The sequence below is a fragment of the Brachyistius frenatus genome, unplaced genomic scaffold, assembly GCF_029030835.1.
Source record: "Brachyistius frenatus isolate BFR_SWC_R1_liver_20210118 unplaced genomic scaffold, ASM2903083v1 Contig_85, whole genome shotgun sequence".
In the NCBI taxonomy this organism is placed as follows: domain Eukaryota; kingdom Metazoa; phylum Chordata; class Actinopteri; family Embiotocidae; genus Brachyistius; species Brachyistius frenatus.
The window spans coordinates 1,646,018-1,668,720 of record NW_027210684.1 but is presented as its reverse complement, the minus strand read 5'-3'; the positions used below and the strand labels follow the sequence as shown (position 1 = coordinate 1,668,720).

At 39.4% G+C, this 22,703-nt stretch overlaps 2 protein-coding genes across 3 annotated transcripts in view; both read left to right on the top strand.

The window, feature by feature from the left end:
• The window catches only part of klhl20 (kelch-like family member 20), a 61,822-nt gene that overhangs the window by 15,896 nt on the left and 23,223 nt on the right, over positions 1-22,703 (top strand). The window contains exons 1-2 of one of the 2 annotated variants that reach the window (XM_069709778.1): positions 20,675-20,773; positions 22,100-22,163. In XM_069709778.1, coding sequence (XP_069565879.1) covers positions 22,141-22,163 — 23 coding nt within the window. In that variant the 5' untranslated portion in view covers positions 20,675-20,773; positions 22,100-22,140. Of the gene's footprint in view, positions 1-20,674; positions 20,774-22,097; positions 22,164-22,703 lie in introns of those variants that run through there. The other variant, XM_069709779.1, reaches the window with a different exon arrangement.
• On the top strand, positions 12,928-19,489 carry LOC138627463 (LIM/homeobox protein Lhx8-like). The gene is made up of 8 exons (XM_069709798.1): positions 12,928-13,099; positions 14,396-14,554; positions 15,221-15,342; positions 16,854-17,074; positions 17,700-17,803; positions 18,327-18,422; positions 18,747-18,927; positions 19,104-19,489. Exons 1-8 carry the CDS (start codon positions 13,067-13,069, stop codon positions 19,178-19,180), a joined length of 993 nt encoding a protein of 330 aa, XP_069565899.1. The 5' UTR covers positions 12,928-13,066; the 3' UTR covers positions 19,181-19,489.

Genomic DNA, 22,703 nt, shown 5'->3' with positions numbered 1-22,703 from the left:
AGTTTTAATTACATTAGATTGGTACCATGCCTCCCAACGTATGGGTCATGACATTATTTGAGAGGAGGAGGGGGAAAAAAGTTCCGTAACACACATTTATTAACATGTCTTTGACTTATTTCTGCTATTTATTCTTCAATATTGCATAATTTAAACTAATTTTGGAGCTCAGACAGTTATCTAAATGAACTGCTAACAAGTCAGACTCCTAACATGACAAGCAGCTCCAACACTGTTATTTTTCATGGTGTAAGATTGTAAACCAATGGTTTGTCTTTAAAGAGGTGTGTTTTAAGAGGTCTAATTCAAAATCGAATCTGTGAAGTAACTGCAGCTGTCAGATAAATGAAGTGGACTATTTACCACTGAAATGTAACAGAGTAGAAATACCATGAACATGAAATACCCAAGTAAATAACAAGTACATCAAAATTGTTAAGTACATTTGTAATAATAAAGAGTTACAAACTAACATTGCTTTGTTTCTACACATTTTGCTGTGAAATGTACCCTGTGCAGAACCCCACTGCTATTACATACTTACAGAAGGATATTGCATAGAAGGATATTGTAAATCCAGTGATTTTCAGTCTTGAGTATTTGAGTGCTAACATCAAAAAGACGGTGACGACTATTTGTGTTGCAATAAATCTACTGAAATCCAGAGGCTTGGACTGACCGCACCAGTCTCAGTGGAGCATTAGCATCCTAGCTGGCCTCTGAGGAGAAAACACTGCTTCCTCTGGAGCAGTGAGGGGAGCGTTGAAAACTCCACTGAAACAGAGACGTTTTGATGTGGATGGCAGGCAAAGAAAATACCACTGAATGTGATAACATCTCAGTTAAATTTTGATTTTCATGAGAGGTCACACAGATTCGCACTTAAACACAGCAAACAATAGTTAACGACCAAAAGTGGGCCCAGCTTGCATTGACACATCCTTTCTTACAACCTACCACTGATCAGTTGATGAAATAAACACAAATGTCCACTACATGATGTGCGAAGGAAAAGTAAGATTTACAAATATGTATAACATTTGTATGTAACATTTGTATGTATTTTGGGGGTATTTTGCTATCCTGTACAGAAGCCAATAAATGCTCTGAGGATTTAACTGGCTGCTTTCCCAGCAGAAAATCAAGTCCAACACGAAGCAGGAGGTCACTGAAACAATTTATAGGCTTCTTTACGGATTCTATTATTTGTGTTCTAATCGTGGGTTGACGAGATTTTCCATGCTTCAGGAGAAGATCCTTTATGACGGCTCTGTGCAGAACCAGCAGCTGTAGAAAAAGGAGTTGATCTGGGCTACAAGGTGACCTGGTAAAAGTGAGATGTCAGATGTTGCTGTTGGGCCCTCTGGAGGTGTTATGGGCCTCTCAACAAAACATCAAAGAGGTGCCCACCTGATGACCCCAATGAAGTGATTACCCCTCCTGCCACTCTGGAAACCAAGGGAGTGCTGATTAGGAATAGTTACAACAAGTTCTAGAGATTAACTAATTTAGGAAAACGTCTTTTCCACTCTGAAATTATACACATGAATTCGCTAAAAGTCCAGATGTCCCAGTTTTCCATCAGTACTTAAATGCAGCATGTATTTGTGGAGCTGGAGACAAAAATATTGTCTCAAGAGTCGATCCGTGCCCATCAGACGATCTGTGCATACACAGTTAACAATCTGTAAATAAAATAATTTGTTTACAAACTATTTATTCAGGTTGTGATGTGTAATTGTTTAACAATGCTGGATTGGAGCACGCATTTGTCTACCCAGAATTATGCAAAAAAAATAAAATCATTATACACATTTGCAAATCTTATTTTTCATTTGTAGATCATGGAATACACATTCATGACCTTTTTGTGTTCATTCCTTCATAGATTTTCACTACTCAGTTAGCTGTATATTGATGGCTCTGAGGCAGGTTCAAGGAGAAATTACATTCCTCATTTGACCCTTTACATCCATCTGGTCTGTGCCACTTCAGAACATCAGAGTGACAATTATACTAATCAACCAAATGAGAGATGAGGTTGGAAAAAGTCTTGCCAGGTTGAACACAGTAATATTTTTACCACTTCCACACGGCACTGTTGTGAACTGAACCACTCTGACCCTAAGACTGTAGCACACACACAAAAGAAATATACATCTTGTCCCATTTTACTAAGAACATGTAATACAGTTCTAAGTTAATTATCATTTATTATGTAAAAACAATGCACATATTGATTTACTGACCTAAAAAACAAAGAGAATGAGGCCTTTCTAAGATTATTAGATTACGTTGTGTGCGTTTTTAGCCCAACATTGCAGGGCAAAAGATAACCAAAACCTTACAACCACATGAATCCTCTCAAGGATAGAGGACGAGATGGAAACGCTGGAATCTCGTCTGACTGGTGAGCGTATTGCGTCACTTCCTGTCTACAAACATTGTGTTACTTCTCTCTGCTATTTCAGCTTCTTTTCCTGAATTAAACATATCTTAAATCTCTCTACACTTCTTCTAATCTCAAGTTAAAACTCACGCTTACTCTAATTGAGCAATTCTCCTGTTAAATCTTTGACCAATGTTCACTTAACTTGGCGTTTTGGTACTGCTAGCTTAGCAGTTAGCAATGGCTTCCCTCTCTCCCTCCACCTCTTCTTGTTTTTCCTGCTCGGTGTGTGACATGTTTAGTTACGACTCTGCCTCCCTTAATGATAACGCTACCTGTAATAAATGTAGTGTAGTTCGGGCTCTGGAGGCCAGGGTCACCGAATTAGAATCGCGGCTGTGCACCATGCTAAACAACCAGCTAGCAGTAGGAGCTTCTCATGGAGGGGGTGTACAGCTGCCCGGGGGGACAGGCTTAGTTAGCTGGTCCCCCGCAGCACCCGAACAGCTGGGTGGCAGTACGAAGGAGGCATAGTCCCAAGCAGAAGCCCACGGTTCACCACCGACCCCTTCACGTCTCCAACCGATTTTCCCCACTCTGCGAAACACCTGCTGAGAAACCAACCCTGGTTATTGGAGACTCTATTTTGCTGAACATGAAGTTAGTGAAACCAGGGGACAGAGACAGATGTCTTCCGGGGCCGGAGTCAGATGTCTTCCGGGGCCAGAGTCAGATGTCTTCCGAGGCCAGAGTCAGATGTCTTCCGAGGCCAGAGTCAGATGTCTTCCGGGGCCAGAGTCAGATGTCTTCCGGGGCCAGAGTCAGATGTCTTCCGGGGCCATAGTCAGATGTCTTCCGGGGACAGAGTCAGATGTCTTCAGGGGACAGAGTCAGATGTCTTCCGGGGACAGAGTCAGATGTCTTCCGGGGCCAGAGTCAGATGTCTTCCGGGGCCATAGTCAGATGTCTTCCGGGGACAGAGTCAGATGTCTTCCGGGGCCAGAGTCAGATGTCTTCCGGGGACAGAGTCAGATGTCTTCCGGAGCCAGAGTCAGATGTCTTCCGGGGCCAGAGTCAGATGTCTTCCGGGGCCATAGTCAGATGTCTTCCGGGGACAGAGTCAGATGTCTTCCGGGGACAGAGTCAGATGTCTTCCGGAGCCAGAGTCAGATGTCTTCCGGGGCCAGAGTCAGATGTCTTCCGGGGCCATAGTCAGATGTCTTCCGGGGCCAGAGTCAGATGTCTTCCGGGGCCAGAGTCAGATGTCTTCCGGGGACAGAGTCAGATGTCTTCCGGGGCCATAGTCAGATGTCTTCCCGGGACCAGAGTCAGATGTCTTCCCGGGCCATAGTCAGATGTCTTCCCGGGACCAGAGTCAGATGTCTTCCCGGGGCCAGAGTCAGATGTCTTCCCAGGACCAGAGTCAGATGTCTTCCCGGGGACAGAGTCAGATGTCTTCCGGGGCCAGAGTCAGATGTCTTCCGGGGCCAGAGTCAGATGTCTTCCCGGGGCCAGAGTCAGATGTCTTCCCGGGGACAGAGTCAGATGTCTTCCGGGGCCATAGTCAGATGTCTTCCGGGGCCAGAGTCAGATGTCTTCCCGGGGACAGAGTCAGATGTCTTCCAGGGGCCAGAGTCAGATGTCTTCCCGGGACCAGAGTCAGATGTCTTCCAGAGTCAGATGTCTTCCAGGGGACAGAGTCAGATGTCTTCCAGGGCCAGAGCGGGCGACATTGAATCAAACCTGAAACTGCTGACTAAGGCTAATCATAAATCCAGTCAGATTGTTATTAACGTCGGCAGTAACGACACCCGGTTACACCAATCGGAGGTCACTGAAGTTCACGTGGAATCGGTGTGCAACTTTTCAAAAACAACGTGGGACTCTAGTTTTCTCTGGACTCCTTCCTAACCGGACCAGTGATGATATGTTCAGCCGTACGTCTTCACTTCACCGCTGGTTGTCGAGGTGATGTCCCGCTAACAATGTGGGCTTCATTGATAATTGGAATACTTTCTGGGGAAAACCTGGTCTGATCCGGAGAGACGGCATCCATCCTACTTTGGATGGTGCAGCTCTTCTTTCTAGAAATATGGCCATGTCTCTTAACAGCCCTAAAACCTGACATCCAGGGTTGAAGTCAGGACGCAGAGCTGCAGTCTTACAGCTCCTCTGCAGCTTCTTTAGAGCTGTCACTCACCCAAAACCTTCAACATCCTATAGAGGTTGTGTCTGTACCCAGACCACCTATATTTAAAAATCAAAATATCATGTGATCTGTTCCTTTTGCTGTCAATGTTCTGTTGTCCAACTGTTGTGGTGGTCATTAAAGTGAACCAAGCTACCCTGCCAAAGCTTTACCCAATTCTAGGAAGTAACTGAATGTCTGTTCTGTGTACATAACTGACATCTATGTATGATTGACAAAAGAAATGACTTCAACAGAAGCCAGCAATGTTACATACAGTATGTCATTTGTAATAAGGGGTATAGAAAGGAGGAAGAAATCTAGCAAGAACCAGCGAGAGAAGAGTGATGGTCATGGTGAGATGAAATACATTTATATTTATGCAATATGCTGAAGCATATTTGGTCTTCAGAAATACAAGAAAGCACACGTACACAAACTTCCACCCTTAAGAACTCCCTCAGGTCGGCTTGGACCACCCGGAGACTGTCACTACTGTATCACTTAATGGCGAGCCTAATAAAACTAAACTAAATGAAATCCCTCAGGTCTAAAAATGGCTCCCTGAGGTCCCGGAAACATCAGTTTCCCTTCATGATGTAATTTCCCTCTCTGTCAGAATATACCTCCATCCAGCCTCATGCTGTGTCACCGGGCAGAATACAAGTAATCTGTCACTGGCCAGTGATGTTAATGAGGCCCAGATGTGCTAGTCCTCTGGTTCCACCCAGGCCCTGCAGCCTTATCCTTTGTTGTCACGGCAATACAGTGCCCAGAGTCCTGCTGTTTATTGTGGTTGTCCTGGTGATGTGGTGATGTAGGTGAGATGAAAGTGGAGCCCAAGATGATGGGGAGAATAGACAAACAAACTAATATAAATGTACTCAAACACACACTAATTACCTTACTGGCTGGTTGTCAGTTAGTAGCGGTCCACACAGACTTTAGGTTTGTGTTAATAGACATTTTTTATGATCCTATGCAGCTCATTTGAAAAAGGAAGTGAAGCATCAAGTCAAAGCATCACCGTTGTATCATTTGGTATTAGTTTTGATGTAGATTATGGAGTCTTTATTTAAATAAATAGTTATGAAATAACTAGACTTGTGTAAAATGTATGTCTGTCAGGATAGGAAAATTATTACAACTCAATGAATTTTCAAACTATTTTTCAGCGGTTTGGATTGTTACACATGCCAGATACTGTATGTATCAGTGATACAGTAAACAAACTGGATATCTTTTGTAAATACTAACATTAATATTTCTATAATCAGTCCACCCAGGGAATCACAATCTTATAATCATATGATGTGATTACATATGACTCATTATTAGGTGGTAGTACCAAAAAATTGCAACTTTTTTTCAACAATTTTTTTCAACTTTGTAACAATCACAAAACAACTCTGCAAAGTCCTGGAGGAACTGTGCAATACGATATTTAAGATGTACTTCCTAAACAATTGATACTTTTCTTGACTTTATTGACAAATAGTTTGGATTATATAATTCTATTCAAGTTTTTTAAATATATAATAAATATAGAGACTTAATTATTTCAAACTCTAGGTTCAAAGACTACATACATTTTTGACAGGCTTCATTTTGAAATAAAAATGTTTGTATAATGCTCTGTTTGTATATATTTTAAGTGGCATCAAAAAAAATGCATGTTTCTAAAAGATATGAACAGTACAAAGGTGGCCCTTACTTCCTAGAAGTAAAAACCTGTTTCTCATTGGAGGAATATCAGGCAAGTGCTTGGGCACTGCTTGTCTTTTCCGTATATGGTCTATGATTGTATCTTGTTTTACATAGAATTGGACAATATTTAAGAAATGCTCACCAACATTTCTAGATGGGGCTGGTTGAGAATCAAATACACTCAACAGTAAATCTTGTTTATACCGTGGAATTTACTAGACTGTACATCAGATGTAAAAAAAAATTAATGGGAGATGGAGGTCAATGCAAGAAATGGGAATGAAGTGGGAGAGGGTCTGAATGGCTTGGCATAAGGAAGTAGCCCAACGTGGGAAAAACTCGGTTGGAAGATAAAGATGTGCTTTTGTTTTTAGTATGCCAATAAACCTTTGTTGGAGAGGATGTGGTTTAATAAGAGACTTTTCCCAATTTTGGGGGGGGGGGGATTGTCCTTATTTATAAGTTTATTGGGAGAAATTCTGAATTTGACCCTTTAAATGGTTGATTATTGGCAATGCATTGATTAAGGAAAAACAAACCATGTATGCCAAGAGCTTTTGTGTTATCAACTCAAAAAATAATTACAATGAACTGGCTTAAGTCTCACATGCCAACCTTTGACTAAGAGACAAGAAGTCTTAAGGCTGTGAATTGTAAGGAGAACATAACTGTGAGTTTGTAAAAGACATTTGTTTACAATGATTGTCATCTTTAATATTGTACCTAGGAAAGTGAATCTACTGTAAATATTAAATGGCATGATTTTTTTTTCCACAGTCATTCATGAAGTTTTTTTCATGCATTAGCATAACAGTATGTTGAAATGCAACCAATGTGCAATATACTTTATATATAACATTATACGTATACATTTTAGGGGGTGGAGGTTATGTAAACTGTCTTATGTCCTTATATCATCACCCATTTCTTCATACCAACAATAATGATGTATGGAGTACTGTGTCTAGCTTATTGTCAAGGGACCTGTTGAAATGTTAACAAACAAAGAAGGAAACTATGCTTTTCATTTCAAAGTAAAGGGCTCGTTAGAAACAGTGATTTTATATGAGGCAACTGGGGCTGCAGTCATTTAAGATTTATGAACACTGACCAGATGTTAGTTACAAAGCTTGTTGCACCCGGATAAGATCAAAATTCATGTTTTAATATAGTTACCTGAAAGACAATGTGCATTTGTGTTTGTGTACATGCCAAAATGCAAAACTGAAAGCTAAATTTTCCACAGTCACTCATGAAGTTTTTCTCATGCATTAGCATAACAGTATGTTGAAATGCAACCAATGTGCAATCTACTTTATATATAACATTATACGTATACATTTTAGGGCCATTGATTGACCATTGTAAGTTGCTGTTCAATACAAAATTATTATTATGTACAATTTTGTACTTTAGAAACTGAGAATATACTGTATATATATATATCATGTAGGATTCATCAGATAATTTGCCCTCACAAATGACAGTCAGTATTTATATTCTCAAAACACGTTGGAACACATACCCAAAGTCATGTTTGCATCACACAATTTCTTGGACACTTATCCTCACCCTCACCATAATCATTATTTGTCCAACCTTATCCCTCAACCGAAGCCTAACCTTACCCCAACTCTAAAGGTATAACTTGTAGTGACTTGCTTTTTGTTTATGCAGTGCTACTATGTAATCAAATTTATGTCCCCACAACATAAGTAATACAAGTACACTAAAATATAAACACACACACACACACACACACACACACACACACACACACACACACACACACACACACACACACACACACACACACACACACACACACACACACACACACACATGCACACGCTGCCTTTGCTAATTGTAACCGTCTGTATCGTTTCCAGTGTACAGAATGAAAGGACCACCATCTTCCAGTCATGTCCTTCCATCCATACCTGTCACAACTAAACACTTCCTGTGGGGGGTCAGGTAACCGATGGAAACCTGGCAGTTGCCGAGGAAGGTGGTCTCTCTTTCAAACACCCACTCACAGTGCAGACACCACACACACAGTCACATCCAATCTTTCACCAGCGACTTGCCGTGACATCAAGCTAAGTAATCTCAGATGCACTCGCACACACACACACACACACACACACACACACACACACACACACACACACACACACACACACACACACACACACACACACACACACACACACACACACACACACACACACACACACACACACACACACACACACACACAGATAGCTGAATGTATGGTGCCACACCCGTACTGTGACACAGTCAAGCAGCAAGATAAGCCACAGCATGTCACGGCCAAACCAAAAACGACTGCTACTTTAAAGCAAAAACAACTGTGTGTTTGTAGGATGCTGGGATGTTTTTAGCTGAGGGGGGAAACCAAGCCCACTTACAAACACTGCCACTGCTCACGAGCCCTGATGTCATGGTGATAAACTTACCACTGTGTATTTCAGAGGGTGGGAAAGGGCACCAGTCTGTTGTTTTATCATTTGTATTATATATCTTTCTACATTGCTATTTTTACTTTGGTTTTTGTGTTTTGTGCCAATGTAAATACAGCAAATAGTCCTATTCAACTACTGTAGTGATCCATGTTAAGTCAAATATAAGAAACAAACATATCCATCATTACTTTAAGACGTGAAGATCAGTCAATCCAGGAAATTTCAAAAACGTTTAAAGTTTCTGACAATACAAGTCGTTAAAACCATTAAGTACTGTGATGAAAGTGGTTCTGAACAGCCCAAGAGAGGAAGGCCAAACTAACTCTGCTACAGAGAGGAAGGTCTTCAGAGTTACTAGCCTCATAAATCCTCACCTTACAGGAGAGATAGAGTGACCACACTTCCACTATCATCACAAACACGACCCTAATTGAGATGGTTTGTGTTGAGCTGGACCACAGATTGAAGCAGCCACTGTGGAGACTCCCTTGAGACGGTAGGAAAAGCTCCATGAAACTTGTTGGGAGAAGGAAAAATAAAGCTATTAAAGCAGAAGGAGACTAATTAGAAGATTTTAACATTTAAAACATATTTTGCTTTGTTTATACTTTTCTGTTTACTCCTTAAATTAAAATGTGTTATTTCACATTTATCACACTAATCTTTTCAGTATTGTTCTACCATGTAAAAAATACTGAACATATTACACAGATGCTGCTGAATAGCACCAAAGGCCAATTATTTTGTGTGATAAAACTAATCAGACATTTATGCTTGTAAATAAATATAGGTTCACAAATATGTTTCTGGTTTGATTTAATTTACCTGAACGTGCATTTTTTTCTTGTTATACAGTCTGACACATATAAGCCGATACAGCTTAAAGAAAAAAGTCCTCATTGTCGGTGACAAGTACTTACTTACACTCACAGGTTGACAGTTAAATGATCCAACCATTCTAATAAAGAAGCAGGTGTCCACAGTGGGATTGTTGCCAAGAGGTCTCAGACTCTCTGAACTCTTGTACACTGTTAAAAAAAAAAGAAGGGGAATTAAGACAGCTGTGTAACACCCTTAATCTTGTGTAATTGTACCAGGGAAGCTTTAAGAAACCCAGACCATAATAGAAGACTGATTCATAATTTTAGCACCCATGTTTATTTATAAGCTGTAAGTAGTTTTAGCACTGACAGATTTATTGACAAAACTAAGTGGTTTTGACAAAATGCCAAGAATCCTTTTTACGTCACATTTTGTTGTAATGTTAAATAAACACCCAGAGAGCTAAAATGCTGGTTTCTGCCTGACCATATATCACTCTCTTCACTTTAAATAGATGGGCAGATGGTGTCTGTGTGGAGCGTTGTTCTAAATCCTCCATCCCTGGTAAGAGGACTGGATTAGTGAGCAGTGGAGTGGAGAGGTCTACCACAGGTGACAGTCAACAGAGAAATACGTTGTTTTTTTTATCTGTTAAAACAGCTGGGTTTCTTTCTTTTGACCTTTTTTAAATCATGTTTATTTTTTACTCCTTGGACAACAGCCATGTCAGATATGACTATGAATAAAACTAAGATTTAAAATTGATACAATGACACAACAATAATTTATTTTTTGAATTTTGAACACAGGGTGCCATTTATTCATAGACCCATTTCCTGAAAATGTGGAAATTGAGTATGTCAGAGAAGGACACTGAAAGAAACAACTCAGTGACAGAGAAGCATTTGTGATCTCTTATGCATATCGGTCACTTTTTAAAGTAAAAGTAGTAAAGTAGAGTCAAACTCTCCCAAAGTTTTCTTTTAGGAAAAGCTGAAAACTGTCTGTAAATTGCTGCTTCAATTTTGAAAAAGTTTAGGATTAATGTAATAGAAACATTGGAAAGACATTAAACTTTGAAAAATTAGCCCAAAAGAACAGTATTTTGCTTCAATCAAAGGATATGCCGTGTTTACAGGTGCTGTAGTCATGTTATACATTGGGAAAACTACATATATATTATTTTATCAGTTTTGTCTGTGGTAATTTGGAAGAAGTGTTTTAATCTGTTTTTTTACATGATGTGTGTGATAATTTGTTGGTCACATGATACATTGTTGAACATGTATATTAAGGAAACAGAAACATTGCCCTAATGAAGACAAGGTACACAAACACATGTGGTGAATAAATTGTAAAACATACTGGAGAAAAGTTGTGCTATACGCAGAGCAACAATTCTCTAGCACACAGTAAATTACATGTTTGGAAAGTGCTAAATATTGGTGAGGATTTATCCATCCATACATTCATTATCTATACTGCTTTGTCCTTAACAGGGTCACAGAGGAACTGGAGCCTATTCTAGCTGACTTTGGGCAAAGTATATTAATTATACAGAATACTGTATATTTCAAAATAAGAGTCTGTCTTGCTGTAGATATTATGATGACATCAACATTTTTTAGGGTGCAATTCATAAATGAAACTCTTTTTTGGGAATGACTCTGTTTTCATGTTATTTTTCCAAGCATGTTTTGCACTTTTCTGCTTGAGGTTAAACACACTCTGCACCACACATCTAAGCCCTTCAAATTCTATTTTAAAGACCACGTTTTGGAAGGCTGGGGGGACTGAGGGATTGGCTTTCACATGCACGGATAAGACCCAAAGGGATTCTTGACCCAGCCGTCTGCCTCTCCATTCACAAAGTGCCCTCAGAGAATGTTTTCATCTATGCCTTTTGACCCAAGTCTTTGGTTCACCATCATCTTTACTTAAAGTCTGATGACGAGGTAATTGTAAAGGAGGAAGAGGAGGTATATGGTGTAGAGCACTCTCATTTCCTAAGAGGATAGGGATAAAAAATAAAAAAAAAGGCAAACATAAAAAAATAAATAGATGAGAATGTGAGTTAAATAAGTCTTGAATTGTATAGGTGCTGTTGAAATGATGTAATATATTGTACAGATTTTTTTTTATAGCTATGTATAGTTATGAAGGCACATGTCAAAAAATAGAATTCTCAGGCAATTTAATTCATGAAAGTGTTGCTCTAATGTACTCTGAGCCGGTTTGAAGGATTAAATCAACAACTTTTGCTGCTGGTCAAATGGTGTGGATGTTTAAATAAATATAATTCAGTCCCCAAACATGACCTGTGCCGTTTTCATAATGTCCATGAGGGCAAGAGAGGAAAAGATGAAGCATACTGATAAAGTCAGACTGGGCTAGCTGAACCCAAATGTCTCTCACAGGAAAAGATCTTTGAAAGTTGACTTTTTAGGAAGATTTTCTTAAAGCTCCAGTCTTTCTGGGCTGTGAATAGACTTAATAATATAAACATAAATCTGGTTAATTTGTGGCTGTAATATTTTCTGACTGACTTTGTGTTTTGTGTGTGTGTGAGTTTTCACTTGACAGCAATAAGAAGAGTTTGTTGCTTTCATGGCCAAATTAACTTACAAGGAGCCACCCAGACACTCAGAAACCTATCTGTACTCTAAAACTGACATGATTAGTTCAGAAATCACTTGATTAACAAACAAATGCATTAATTTCAAAATTCAAAATTTAATATTTGCTTCTTTGATAGTCAACTCAATATTTGGGAGTTTTTGCTTGTTTGGCAGACCAAAAAAAGACAGTTTTTACTTGTTGTTTTTACACAGGTCGACATTTTACACATTCGCTATATTGAAAATTAAGCTATTGTTGCTTGGAGCCTTACACTTGTACTTCAATGTAATAATATAACTTTGCCTGCGTTTTTCTGTGACTTTACACACCCAAGTAGAAGCTATGAATCACAATTTTATAACATACGAACAGCAGAAACTATGACAAACGGTAAGATTTGATGCAATTTACGATAATTCAAATTAGGCCTAATGTAGACTCAAATATAGAGCATTGCAACTTAAGAGCTTGGCATGGTCGCTGCATGGCAATTTTGTAATTTGCTTTGATTAATTTTTCTGCTTTAAACAATCCGCTCAAGTCAGCAGCCGGAGTGTAAGGAAGACAAACGAAGGCTCGTCCAATACAAATATGAAGTTTTCATTGATGCAGCAGCGGGCGGACCCGGGCCACCACAGTAGGAGGTGCGCTGAGCTGTTTAAATGGTCAAGAAAAACAACGTCTTGGCTCTCACAACAAGTGGCAAGAGGGCCAAATCTGAAAGTCACAAGCGCAAGACGCGACACAGAGGCGGGGAGGGTCGACAAGCCGGAGTACAGTGGACTGGTTACGGGGAGAGGAACAAGTCAGTCTGTTGCTGTGGAATACCAACATCTGGGTGACCGGGGATGTTCCATGGACATGTTTAACTGTGTCTCCAACAGCCTGGTAAGAACTTAAAGGTTCATTGTAAAGTTGTGCCATTTGTATGTCATACAGGACTATTCTTCAATTAAATTATCAACACAATATTAGCTTATAGGCTACGATTTTCTGTTCAGATAAAAAAAAAAAAAAACTAAACATTAAAGCTATTTCAAGCATACCATTATTTATTTATTGATGTATTTTGGACCTCATATAGGCCTCTTTCTTCGAACTTGTGCAGCCTACCCGCATATGTTCTTCCAATAAACAAAGGGGGAAGTTTGAATACATTTGTCTTGCTTACTGTAGTACCTGCATTAGTCACCGAACAACTAAGCTGAATATCTGGGAACATTCCCTGCAGTCAGAATCGTTAATAATAGCCTATTTAATTTTGATAGCCTGCTTTAAAAAATGTTTAACCTTATTTTAAAAAATAAAATAAACTAAGGTTAAACATATTTTGAAGTGTTGCTACTGTTTACAATAGAATGGTAGATTGACTGAGACCACAGTCTTGAGGGAATAGGAACATACTCCAGCGCGGCGTCACTGACGTAACCAGCGGAGCACTCACCTGAGCCCGATTGATCATTTTGCGCACGTGCTTAGCTGAACACTAATTAGGCAGAATAAGATTCAGCTGTGCTCGAGGCCGGTCTCCATGACGTCCCCAGGTAGGATATGCTGATTGACCACATTTGAAGTCCTTTAACTTTGACATAATAGAAGCTGTTAAATTGCATACAGGCTTCTAAACAAGTGGAACAAGCATGCACAGGTAAATCAAATAAAAGCATAGCCGATATTAGGCATGGCGTCTGTACAACGTTTTAAGCAAATATTTCGTTTTCCAGAGGTGACAATTATTTATGTGCAGGCCAATCCCAGTGGTTGTCATGGGAATATGAAGGAGACATCATCTCATTTGGGAGTCATTCAAGGTTTGTGCGTCGCTCCGGATTTGTCGCTGACACCATGTCTGAGGCAGAAGAGCGACCGACGGAAGCTGTTTTTAATCAGCTACAGCAAGGACAAATATTTACCGACACAGTAGGTGTTTTAAAACATGCAGTTAAACAGGCCTATGGCGGCGTGAAGCCGAGAGGGGGACATTAGGACGAAATGGAGCTCGCGCCACTGCAGGCGTTTTACAAACTTTTACAAATGTTGCGCTAACCAATCTGAGAGCAACTTCAGTTTTCAGATGTCAACAAATGCTAACCTGTGGTTTTCTTTCCGTTTTCTGATAGGCTGGTTTATGGGTATTTAACGTTTTTATAAGGTGATAGTTTCATTGTCGAACTGTTGTTTCAGGGCTCCTCTGGGCCTGAGGATTTTTTTGAGGAGGACTCCCACTCTCCGTCCTCCCTCTCCTCGTCCTCCTCGTCCTCCGTCCCCACCGTGGCATCCCTGCAGGGGAAAACTCTGTGCACCGCATGCGGCCTAGAGATAGTGGACAGATACCTCCTCAAGGTCAGGCTGCCATAAGTCTGTATCATGTCAACACTGCAAAGCTCGGCCCATTTGGAAGACCTGTGCAGCCTAATTATTTCGAAAACAGATGCTGAATTGAAAAATCCAGCTTCCCATAGTTATAGGCCATTTGTGTGTGTTTACAATTTTTTTTAGTCATAGACAAAGGTTTTTTTTTTTTTTTTTATCTTCTTAAACTAAAAGAGGTGTGTGTGTGTGTGTGTGTGTGTGTGTGTGTGTGTGTGTGTGTGTGTGTGTGTGTGTGTGTGTGTGTGTAAAATAACTAATATGCAGCCTGTTATTGCACATAGCCCAAATGCTTCATAGTACACAAAATCTGCAGTCAAATAATGTTGATGGTAGAATTTTTATTTCTGGCTGCAAACCAAGTAACCTTTGGGATTGTAAACATGATATGGCATCATAATATGTAATTGATAATACAGTAGGCAATTAGCACATAAGAACACTATTGTAAATTATCCATTAGGTAATCTAATAATCTAACCACTTTATCTTAATTTATTTCAGTAAAATTAATGAATTACCAATGATTTGGGCAGACTCTAATAACCTTAGTTATGAGGATAAAAATGAATGTACTATTAAGAGATGTGTAAAATTATTTTTAAATTGGTTCAAATCTAATATTTTTCTCCATATTAGGTGAACAACCTGTGCTGGCACATGCGCTGTCTGTCATGCAGTGTGTGTCAGACATCACTGGGGCGACACGTGAGCTGTTACATCAAAGATAAACAGGTTTTCTGCAAACTTGACTACTTAAGGTATGTCGCACCCAACATCAATGCAGTGACTTATATCAATGGTCTCAAGCATTTTTATTAGCTGCCTTGACTAAATATAATATCTGACCATACAGTTCAGGAGGATCATTTTAAATGCTGTCATTATTTTAGGAATTCAACATAAACATCAGTACAAAGGATAAGTTATATTGAGAAACAGTAAAAAAAAAAAAAAAAATAGCTTGTATTACATTGTAAGGGAAGAGGAGGATTGTGTCCTATATGTAGTTACTGCTGTGTATAAACTGTCACAACCTGGGAATTTAATACAGTCATGCAACTCTGGAGCTCCAGAAGGAAATAACATTGTTCGGAGATGATCAGTCTGACTCAGATTCATGTTTTTCTCTTTTAAGAGTTACAATCAGGACAATCAGTGAACTCAGCGCTCAATAACAAGTAGCGTCTGATGAATAACTTGAGAATTACAGAAATCATTTCAAATCACTGTTCCAGAACTGTGGACATTTGAATGTTTGATTGAGTTAAATGGATACCTTGAATCTAAAAATGATTGTCTTTTCATATCTAAATATGCATCCACGTACAATCCTATTACACATGCTTTTAATTGAGACATTATAATAATTTTGATCCATGTTTGGGGCGTACAACCAGCCCTCATGTTCAATTCAATTCAACTTTATTTATATAGCGCCAAATCACAACATAGGTTATTTCATGGCACTTAACACATTAAAGTCCTTACAGCAAGACTTTACAATGACTGTTGAGTCAGTCCAGGTAGCTTCAAATCCAGTACATACAAATATACACCCACCAGCCATGACATCAAAACCATTGACCAGTGGAGCATTAAGTATAATACAAGAGACCAGGAATAAATACTGGCGTCAGAAGAATCACAATTTACAGTTTTTATTCAATATGATTGAGATGTTGACTTAAAGAAGAAAAAATAATGTATTAGTCATTTTGGTGACTGAAATTTGTTGAACTTTACAGGCTTATACTGACTGAGAGGTGTTCCTAATATTTTGCCAGCCCAATTCATTTAAATGGGGAGACAAAATATTAGGAACACCTCAGTATAACTCAGTACAGTCCAACATCACCACAAATTACAGTGTCCGATGTGAACATTAAAATAAATCAACTCCTCTATCTCGGATTGAATAACAACTGAACATCATAATCCTCATAGAGGGAGGATATATTGCTGGGCCGTTGTCTTATACTTAACGCTCCACCTGTCAGTGGCCTTAATGTTGAGGCTGTTTGCTGTATGGAGCCAATCTACACCTTAGCAAACCTTAGCACCTTACCTTAGCAAACAAGTGGTTGTACTGTTTAATTAATCATATACCAGTACAGACTGCAGGTCAGTGTAATCAGTGGCAACATCTCTTCAGAGACTAATACTTTGTTATCTGACCAAACAATCACTGATTCATCATCCAATTACAACTCATCTCAGCTGAATAGAAAAGACGTCTCCCCCTCACACTCAACATCCCTTTCCTGTTCAGGAAGTATGGGACCCGCTGTGCTCGTTGTGGCCGTAATATCCATTCTACTGACTGGGTGCGTCGGGCAAGAGGAAGCACCTTCCACCTGGACTGTTTCTCCTGCACCTCCTGTAAGCGCCAGTTGTCTACAGGGGAGGAATGTGGACTACTAGAGAACAGGGTCTTCTGTCGGCCACACTATGACATTATGATGGAGAATCTCAAACGTGCAAAGGAAAACGGTGAGTGTATGTACGGGGTCTAGGTTGATTGATGACATACAAAAGTCAGTAAATGATTTTAAATAAACCACTATTACACAGAATAGTAAGAATTTCAGGACAACTAAAAACAAAATTAAGTCCTCACATACTCCTTACATATTTAGTAATAAAGGATCAGGTCACCCAAAACATTACAAAACCTTTCTTACATTCAAACCTAGCAGTCTCTACTCATTCAGATAGTTTTAGTTGTGTGGCAGTGATTGTTGTAATATCACTCATTAGAGGGCTGTAGTGTTGATGTACAAGAGTTGTTCAGTATGCGTAGTGAGCTATAGAGATGGTGCTCCTCTATATCAGTCTTGTTGAATTACTAATACAGCACACCTCAGTGAAGAAGTCACCTAAAGTAAAGCAGAGCAAATCTTCTGCTCGTCTCAAATGTTTCTGCCGCATGAAAATCAATTAAAAACTGTATGTGGCAATCGTCTAGTAAGACAGTAAAATCTTCCCATTTACTCTCTGTATCACAAAGGGAATGGAAAAAAAATGCCAGCATACACAATACAAAACATATACACCTTTCTATCAGAACCTAATCATTTCAAAATCATTGTAACATGCCCTATGTCTTGTCTTAAAGAGCAACCACAAGTGGAGGAAGAGGTGCCAGACAAAGATGGTGCCAGGACTCTGCCCAGGCCTGCTAAGAGGGCCAGGACCAGCTTCACAGTGGACCAGATACAGGTAATGTCAACTATGTGTTTGTGTGTCCTAGCTGCTGCTGCACCTACTGGGCTATGTTTACTTTTGACTGATGTCAACGATTGACTAAAGTAGTAGTTGTATGTGATTATGCTATGACTAGTAGAAGGAATATATGCTTCCACCTTTAGTAGTTCATGTATGTACCTGTTGATCTAATTATTCAGTATATTTCACATTGTAAAGAACCAGGCAAAAAAAACAATTAAAACAAGAGTGAATGTTGACTTTGTCAGGTGAAAAGAAACATAACTCTGAATGAAATTAAATAACATGTTGATATTGCTGTATGTCTGCTGAAGAGGTAGAGGGGCAAAGTTAGCCAAAGGAAAAGTATAAGCTAGTGATATTTAGTCCGTTTGTTTTTGATGTTATTCTGCCCTCTGGAGGCAGTCAATGCATAGTATTTGATGACAGAGTAAAGCACACTGTAAATTTTATAATAACATGAACAAACTATACTCATATGTAAACATGTCCCCTTCTGTCATCTCCCCACATGTAGGTGATGCAAACCCAGTTTGCTAATGATAACAACCCAGATGCCCAGACTCTGCAGAAACTGGCAGAGAGAACTGGTCTCAGCCGCAGGGTTATTCAGGTACAGCAAATGTTTCTGCCCTTTGGAGCATTGCTTTCATGAATATAAGTTAGTTCAAAAATTCCAGTAGAGAAACAGACTTAAGTATTTGGGTCAGGACAAATCTTCACACCAGAGAAAGAGTGATGGCTTTAAAAGTTGAAGCTGCAAACTGCAGGGGAAGTCCTGTTGTTAAACTCCACAGGCACACGTGTTGTGTATTGGTGTACTTAAAAGTTAAATGTACATGTTTAGTCAGCTGAAATGTGTCACCTCACCTCAGCTCCTCGAAGGGAGAATCTAACTTCTAGTATCATTTCTAAATCCAGTCTATCTTCCTTCAAGGTTTGGTTTCAGAACTGTCGAGCTCGTCAAAAGAAACACATCAGCCCAAGTCCCACCTGTTCAGCCATGATCACATCACTTGCCCCGGGTCAGCTGACGCCACCTTTAATGGAGGATCTGCAATACACAACCTATATCACCCCAGACGCACCGCTCCTCAGTGCACTTACTTATATGGATGGTAAGAAACACAATCATTGTTTTGCCAATCAAGACTTTCAAAATACAGAAAATATAAGAGACTTCCTCAGGCCATACTTGGCTAACCAACTCATTTTTACTAAAGAAAATAACTTGCTGCTTTTAATTAAGTCTGTGTTTTTGTTTTTATTGTTGTTTCATGTTTTACCTCCCCAGTCCAAACTCCAGACCCGCTTTTGCTTCAGCCACTTATATCCCATTCGTTGACACAACTGCCTGTCAGCCATGCCTGAGCTTCAGCCCATCCCCTGAGAACTGAAGATGATGATTGTTTGATGACTGGATGAAAATAATCAATACTTAATGAGTAAAAAATATCTTGTTATAGTAGGATGGGTAAAATTCGTAAATTGCCGAGCAAAATTATAGCACTGACTTTTCACTGCTGCCTGATGCGTGAACAGACACTTAAATCTTTGAATTAATTTAATTCAATCACAGGGAATCTGAGAATTAGTTAAATGTCAAGAAAAATACTGATATTGTGATTTTGTTAGTGTTATGAATTTCTTTGTATTTATTTTGAGGATTTGATGAGATACAGCACTTTGTTTGAAAATGATGTAAAATGGCTTTGCTTTTGAGTAAAATGTTTTGTTTTTTAATGTAACTGAGAAAATCTTTTTTTTTTTTTTTTTTTCATTTACAAGAGTGAAAATCAGATTTTGTTTCTGTCTAAAGACTACTAGAAAACTCTGAATTGAGTTATCCTGCAGATTAAAACCACCAGAGATGGTACATTCATGGATTAAGTCTCCTGTTCTTTTTAGTCTTATTGAGAAGATAAACATGCGCAATGCATGAATAAACCAGACTGCCCTCCTGCCTTCTTTTCTTGCAATGCTAAACACATCCACATGATTAAGATTTCTTGATGCTTTTCAGTAGAGCATGTGTTAAGCACAAACAAAAAGCATAATGTGTAAAGGTTTCATTAACTTGTAAATGTTAGATTCTGCAATATATGAACTGCACAAATGGACTATCATAGTGGATATCTGATATAGGGATTAAAGTAAACAGCTGCACCACTAAGTGTTGTTCTTTTTTTTTCTTGGCCAATGTGACCTATTTTTTGAAAATGCATGCTTCCAATAAAACTTAATAAGCAATGTTTTTTCTGGAAACATGAAGAATAACCATCACCACCAACAGGTGATCAATGGCTGCTGGTTCATTTCACTTGAACTAGCCTCTGATGAGTTGATCAAATTCACCTGAGTGTCATCTTAATGCTGACTTAATAAAGTTCAAGGAAATCTGACCTTTTGTACAAAGGTGTTAAAATGGCCAATGCCCCAAGTGATTGCTGACCTTGAAATATTTCCAAATCTGAAATATTTTGAAGCACTTCTACATTTTGTGTTTTTTTTTTAATGTTTTATATTCTCATCCTTTATTTCTAGGTTTATATGAAAACTAAATTAGCACATTCTGATGGAATGTGCATTTTTTTTTGTGTGCAAGTTCAACTAAATGGATATGACCAGGAAGAGCATAGACACCTTCCCCTGTGGTAACAAACACAAGTATATTATTTAAGTACATGTAATCTACCAATATTTCCTTAGTGTTATTTCATATATTTCATAAATTGAAGATGTATGCAACTTTCTATATCATTTGCCTACTTGTCTTCATCTATTATTTGATGACGTAATCTCAAACTTTTATTTTGAAAACATACATATCCGGAAGTGGCGCTTGGGTATTTGGCATGCGCATATTACCAAGGAAGACAAGCTCCGTCGTTCAACCAGCGGCTTAACATTGTAAACATTAGCAGCCTGGCCGACTCGTGTCTGTCGTTGGGATGGGGATATAAGGTAAAACACGTCTTAACGTCGTCGACACGCGCTTCAATGGGTATTTATTACCAAGTAGGGTTTCCGTTCTTCATATCCGACCCGTGGTTTGTGACCTGATGCTGAGACAGAGCCTTAAAAGGCCACACACATCCTGGATGTACCAGCTAGCTCGCACATGTCTTCGCCTGTTGTTATGACTCGTTGTCTTTAGTTGTATCCGGTCTGTGGTAGGTTTTTGTGATTGTGATTAAGACTCGCCTGTTAGCACATCGCTAGTTAGCGCTCCTAGATATTCTCGGGTAATGGTCAAAGTTAACCAACGCTGGTTGGCCAGTGTTACCTCGTTGCTTGTCATAGTTCACTGCACGCAGTCCTTCTGCTACAACCGTGTATTAGCCAACCAGCTAGCTGGCTGCCTAGCCTGTTTTAAAAGGGCTAACAAACCAACAGCCTGATTCAGCTAAGCTACTTGTTAGACGTGCTAGCAATGTGGCTAGAAACGAATAAGTCCCGGTGCTACCTTGTTAGCACCGGGAGCGTTACGTTAAGTGATAGGGTTGACTTTGGGGGTGTCTTCACTTAAAGGTGTTGCTAATATAATGATGATCTCAGAGGAGTCCAATGTTATCTTTAAATCTGTGCTCTAGCTCGCTGCTGGACTCTGTGACAACCTGATGATCTAACGCACTTCCTGTTTTCAGCATCAGATTTACAGTTGCTACCACACCAAATGAAAATGCTCATTATAGCCTATTTAGAAAGGAAAACTAATGGAGAAGGACTGTATTGTATTTCTCCTCTTCACCCAGCTGGATACCTTGTCACAGCTGGATACCTTGTCACAGCTGGATACCTTGCCACAGCTGGATACCTTGCCACAGCAACCCACATAACACAAGCTGTAGTTGGTGTAGGTGTTATGAGAAGGTGATGTGTCGATCAGAAACTGAATTGCAAAGTCGAAAACATCATCACAGCTAATTCTAGTCCCCAAATGATTAAACTAAGCACCTGTCTGACCGTGCCAACAAAAACATACACTGTAAACTTTACAACAACAGGATTTATTGCAGGGTGATAATTTGAATGCACAGGTGTGAGAAATGGCTACAGATCAGATTTGATAGGTAACACATCAAACTGCAAGAAACAAACCTGTGTCCGCCCTCACGCGACCATGTCATTGCTTTACCATCAGCAGGCAAGAATCACACAACTAGATTAGATTTGAGTTCAAAACTAGAAGAGGGGACGTGAAAGAGCGCTCTGGTGAACGATTTTAGATTTGCTAAACTGGATGGACTGACTGCAAAGAGAGTCTTACTTGCTTTGTTGTCTTTATAGGTTAACTTGAAGGTGTGGGACCAAACATTGTTCTTCAGTGCATGGATGCAAAGCTAATGCGCAGGTAGGTGTGGTATTGAAGTGTGATGGAATGTGTTTATGATGCTTTCACCGGATTATTTACAGACTGAGAAACTAGAATGGGTTGTTAACTGTACTACTGTGGTTGATGTTGCATGTCCTTGTCAAAAAAAAATTGTACTCTACTCTGAATCAAGTTATCCACTATAGCATGGTCCAGAATGAAATTGAAAGACTCCCCATGACTCAGTGACACCCATCCTGTTGTGTCAAGATTGTCAACAAAGCAGACAAATTCCAGCTGTAATATTTCCTCTTGATCAGAAGCTGGTAGAAAGGGACTCTCCCAAAATTCTCAGCAGCTGCCAAGAGGAATGTGTGGATCTAACATTATTTGTACTGCCTTGATGGGTTTTAAAATTTCAACCTGTAGTCAGAGTCTGTCTGTCGGGGTTAATGTCCGAGTGTTGAGTTATGGGGGTGATGGGAAGCAGAGGCCTGTACTACCAAGTAAGATTTGTGGTTAGAAAGCTACCTATACATACAAGTCTGCGTTTTCAGGGCACACTTCTTACTGGGATAC

Coding starts and splice junctions, on each gene's coding strand:
- LOC138627463 (XM_069709798.1), top strand. CDS start 13,067: ATGGACATGTTTAACTGTGTCTCCAACAGCCTG. Junction 17,075..17,699: donor CAAACGTGCAAAGGAAAACG/GTGAGTGTATGT, acceptor CTTGTCTTAAAG/AGCAACCACAAGTGGAGGAA. Junction 18,423..18,746: donor TCAGCCGCAGGGTTATTCAG/GTACAGCAAATG, acceptor TCTTCCTTCAAG/GTTTGGTTTCAGAACTGTCG.